Source organism: Cajanus cajan, chromosome 5 (assembly GCF_000230855.2).
Source record: "Cajanus cajan strain Asha chromosome 5, NIPB_CcT2T_4, whole genome shotgun sequence".
Classification (NCBI taxonomy): domain Eukaryota; kingdom Viridiplantae; phylum Streptophyta; class Magnoliopsida; order Fabales; family Fabaceae; genus Cajanus; species Cajanus cajan.
Window position 1 is genome coordinate 20,925,411 of NC_138521.1, and position 5,164 is coordinate 20,930,574.

Genomic DNA, 5,164 nt, shown 5'->3' on the forward strand with positions numbered 1-5,164 from the left:
ATCAGAAAGAGCATCTTCGTGTCTACACCCCAAGGAAACAGAAATTCCTCAATGGGCACCAACTATGCAAAGGAAAGTTGGGACACAAGAACCTATGAGTAACTGCACATCCCCTAGACGGATCCCTGCGTTATCCAGCCCTCAGCGGTACCAAAATCAAAATCAAACCGTCGAAGCAGCATCGTGGACTGTGGAGACAAAATCATCTCAAAGCCTAAGTGGCAATACTCAGCTACCCAGTTGTCGAGAGCACCGAGGTATGCACAAGCCTGGAGAGGCGGTACTCAGCTACCCAGTTGTCGAGAGCACCGAGGTATGCACAAGCCTGGAGAGGCAATACTCAGCTACCCAGTTGTCGAGAGCACCGAGGTATGCACAAGCCTGGAGAGGCGGTACTCAGCTACCCAGTTGTCGAGAGCACCGAGGTATGCACAAGCCTGGAGAGGCGCTACTCAGCTACCCAGTTGTCGAGAGCACCGAGGTATGCACAAGCCTGGAGAGGCGGTACTCAGCTACCCAGTTGTCGAGAGCACCGAGGTATGCACAAGCCTGGAGAGGCAATACTCAGCTACCCAGTTGTCGAGAACACCGAGGTATGCACAAGCCTGGAGAGGCGGTACTCAGCTACCCAGTTGTCGAGAGCACCGAGGTATGCACAAGCCTGGAGAGGCAGTACTCAGCTACCCAGTTGTCAAGAGCACCGAGGTATGCAATGAGCCTGGAGAGGCGACGACTAATACTCAACCTGGAGAGGCTACTCAACAATTTTCTACCGGAAGACACTACAAGTCGGAAGGATGGCTTATTCCCCGGACAATTGGGTCAACTCCTTTACTTGTCAATCGATACACCAAAAAGATCGTTTGACTAAGTAAAGGGGGGGCAGCTGTAGACCCCTAAAATTGTCCGGGTAGGAAATAAAGCTTGAAGACTCTTGAAGACTGAAGGAAAGTCAGCCAGAAGGACTCATGGAAGGCCCTAGGAGGATTCTCTGTAGGTCTAGAGGTCTTATAATAGCTCAAAATAAGGAAGTGGAGGGAATGAAGCCTGTACTAGTAGGCACCTCCTGGGCTAGGTAATGGACCGAAACGACCACCAAAACCGAAAGGTCACAAGACATGTCGGCCCCTGGACAAACCGAACACCCATTCGGCCCCAGACTAGGCCGAATACCTCTTCGGTCCCGTGACAGGCAAAATATCTCCGTTCCCTCGCAAAGCCAGAGATCCCATTCGGTCTTAGCCCTGGCCGAATACCTCCTCGGCCTTTGCCTTGGCCGAGTACCCCCTCGGCCTTTACCTTGGCCGAACACTTCCTTGGCTTCTGCCTTGGCCGAACGCCTCCTCGGTTTTAGGCCTGGCCGAAGGCATAAAAGAGGTAGTTCATAATAAGCAGGTGATATATCATGTGATAATTATCATGTATATCTAAGTAAGATTAAGGTTAATCCCAGTATTACCCATCTCCCAAGACGGAAGGCCCACCAGGCCCAAATATGTCACTATAAATATACAGGTGATGTGACATAAATGAGGTACGTTACTATTCCAACTAGCACATTTATTGCTCTGAACCGAATACTGACTTGATCGTCGGAGTGCCTTTGCAGGTACCCTCCCCCACCACACAGAGCTAGTGTTCGGTCGGTACGGAAGACTTGGAAGGACTGGAAGGCCGCTAAGGAGAAAGCCAGGAGAAGAGTGTCCTTACACAGGAACATTTTGGCGCCCACCGTGGGGCCGAAACCATAACGGTTCTCGACCCTGAAGCAAGATGGTGATGACAAGGAGCCAGCAGGAGAACGCGGCAGACTACCCTTTCGGAATGCCCCGAGGCACCCATGGACAGCAAACTAATCAGAACGAGGGAATAGAGGAGTCATATGTGGATAGGTCTCAGCAACCTAATCCATCGTCCGCCATTGAACAACTGAAGGCTGAAATGATGGAACTTAGAAGGTTGAGGGAAAAGGATGCTCACGAGCTGTCAGCTCTGAGAAGAGAGAACGCCGAACTCAGAAGCGATAATCGGACGTGGCACCCGTCGCGCGATACGCTCCATCAGACAACTCGAGACCACGGAGAATCGTCCGGATGGTACAAGGAAATCAACGTCCCTCGGCCATCGAGCGTACCAACCATAACGACCCAAGATCAACGACGACAAGGAAAGACGCCGTTTACAGCAGACATTGCTGGAACACGGTTGCCCGACAACTGGAAAAACTTGACCTTGGAAAAATACGACGGAACGGCCGACCCGGAGGAACACCTCGACGCCTTTGTCACCCAAGTCAGCCTATACACAGATGAAGATGCCATTTTTTGCAAGGTCTTTCCCACCTCTTTGAAAGGACCGGCACTTAACTGGTTCACTAGACTTCCACCTGGGTCGGTAGAATCGTTCACATCCCTGTCCTCTCGTTTCGTGATACAATTCGCCACAAGCCGGCCCCATCAGCTCACATCCATCGCGTTGGTTAATATACGTCAAGAGAAGAAAGAGCCTTTGAGAGCTTTCATGGAAAGATTCGGAAAGATGACTTTGTCTATTCGGAATCTTGACCCGGCCGTAGCAATGCATCACCTTACCACTGCCCTACGACCGGGGCCATTCGTTAACAGCCTCTGCAAAAAGCCGCCAAGGGACCTTGACGACTTGCGGCAGAGGGCCACTAAATACATGCAGATGGAGGAATTGGCCGAATTTCGGAGTCAGAACCGACCCGACCTGTTCCCCGCCAAAAAGGAAGGTGACAAGGAGTTGTTCAAGCCACGCCTCCGAGACTTAACCGACCGCGATAAAGGTAACAGGGGGCCAAGATACACGCACTACACGCCGCTTAACGCTAGCAGAGCCAAAGTATTGGAGCAAGCCTTGGCCACCGAGATACTAGCTGTCCCTCGACGAGCTATGACCCCTCCTCGCGCTGATAAAACGAAAGTATGTCAATTTCATCAGAATAGAGGACACACGACCGAGGAGTGTTCCGCTCTTCGGGATCGCATCGAAGATCTCGTAAAGGCTGGTCACCTTCGAAGCTTCGTGCGGATGACTGACAGAAAGAGGAGTGACTACCGTCCGGGAAGAGGGGATGACAGGCGAAACAACCAGGATCCGGCACCCTCAAGGAACCGATCCCGTGATCGCAGCAGGTCCAGGGATAGAAGTGACCAACGAGACCGCAATCAACCCAGGCGAGTCATAAATACGATAGCGGGAGGCTTTGCAGGAGGCGGAAGTTCGTCTTCGGCCCGGAAGAGACACTTGAGGGCTATCAAGTCAGTCAACGCTGTAGGACGGGCATCTCCCATTCGCATGCCCCCGATAACGTTCACGGACCGAGACTTTAACGGTATTGATCCTGTACAAGACGACCCAATGGTCATTAGCGTCAAGATCAACAATTGTATTGTTAAAAAGACACTAGTCGATCAGGGGAGTTCAGCCGACATCTTGTACTGGAAGACTTTTGAACAGTTGGGTATACCGGAACAAGAATTAACACCTTATGACGAGCCCTTGGTGGGTTTCTCGGGTGAACGAGTGGATACCCGGGGAACCATAGACCTGTACACATACTTCGGGGACAACCAGCGCAGACGGATTAAGGTGCGATACGTAGTAGTGCATGCCAACACTTCATACAATATTTTGCTGGGAAGACCTTCCTTGAACAAGCTCCGAGCCATTGTTTCCACTCCGCATTTGGCTATGAAGTTTCCGTCAGAAGAAGGAACCATCGTCACCGTGCACGCCGACCAGAAGACCGCGCGTGAATGCTATTTTGCTAGCCTGAAGGTAGAACCAACCCCAAAACCGAGGCGAGATGTAAACGTTATCGGGGAGGGTGGCCAACAAAAGCTAATGAAAAGCCTGGACCTCGATCCCAGATTGGAGGAGGAAGATAGAGTCGAACCTGTGGAGACAATTATCCCTTTCCAACTCGGAAAAAATGAAGAGCAAGTTACATTTCTGAGTTCCCAACTATCCGACATAGAGGCTGAAGAGATTAAGCAGGTCCTACGCAAGTACTCGGACTTGTTCGCATGGACCGCGGCGGACATGCCGGGCATCGATCCTAGTTTTCATTCCCACCGACTCTCGGTGTGTCGAGACGCCAAGCCCGTTGCCCAAAAGAAAAGAAAGATGGGCGGAGAAAGGGCCCGAGCGATCAAAGAAGAAACAAACAAGTTACTACAAGCAGGGTTCATAAGGGAGGTTAAGTATTCCACTTGGTTGGCCAATGTAGTGATGGTCAAAAAATCGAATGGGAAATGGCGGATGTGCACTGATTACACAGATTTGAATAAGGCGTGCCCAAAGGATGCCTATCCCTTGCCTCACATCGACGCATTGGTCGATGGAGCGGCCGGCCATCAGAGACTGAGTTTCTTGGACGCCTATTCAGGATATAACCAGATCCCCATGTATCCACCAGATGAAGAAAAGACAGCATTTATCACGAACTCGGCAAATTTTTGCTATAAGGTGATGCCATTTGGATTAAAAAACGCTGGTGCCACTTATCAAAGGCTCATGGACAAGGTCTTTCGCCGTCAAATAGGAACCTGTTTGGAGGTGTATGTCGATGACATGGTGATCAAATCCACTTCGGCTGAAGGCCACCTGAAGGACCTCAGTACCATCTTTGACGAAGTAAGGCGACACCACATGCGCCTGAATCCGGCGAAATGCACCTTCGGCGTAACGGCGGAAAATTCTTGGGTTTTATGTTATCCAAAAGGGGTATAGAAGCCAACCCCGACAAGTGCCAAGCCATTATTAACATGCAGAGCCCACGCAATATAAAGGAAGTGCAGCGGTTGGCCGGGCGCATCGCCTCTCTGGCCCGTTTTCTTCCTTGCATGGCTGTAGACCCCTAAAATTGTCCGGGTCGAAAATAAAGCTTGAAGACTCTCGAAGACTGAAGGATAATCAACCAGAAGGACTCCTCGAAGGCCCTAGGAGGGTTCTCTGTAGGTCCAGAGGTCTTAGAATAGCTCAAAATAAAGAAGTGGAGGGAAAAAGCCCAATACGGCCGTACTGAACTCAATACGGCCGTATTGAAGCTTCAATACGGCCATACTGAAGTCAGTACGACCGTATTGACACTTCAATACGACCGCTGCGAACTCAATACGGGCGTATTGAAATTTCTGAC

At 50.8% G+C, this 5,164-nt stretch overlaps 1 protein-coding gene across 1 annotated transcript; it reads left to right on the forward strand.

The window, feature by feature from the left end:
* The first annotated feature begins 1,773 nt into the window (after positions 1–1,773).
* On the forward strand, positions 1,774–4,755 carry LOC109787708 (uncharacterized). The gene has a single exon (XM_083074320.1). It carries the CDS (start codon positions 1,774–1,776, stop codon positions 4,753–4,755), a length of 2,982 nt encoding a protein of 993 aa, XP_082930446.1.
* The last annotated feature ends 409 nt before the right edge of the window (positions 4,756–5,164 follow it).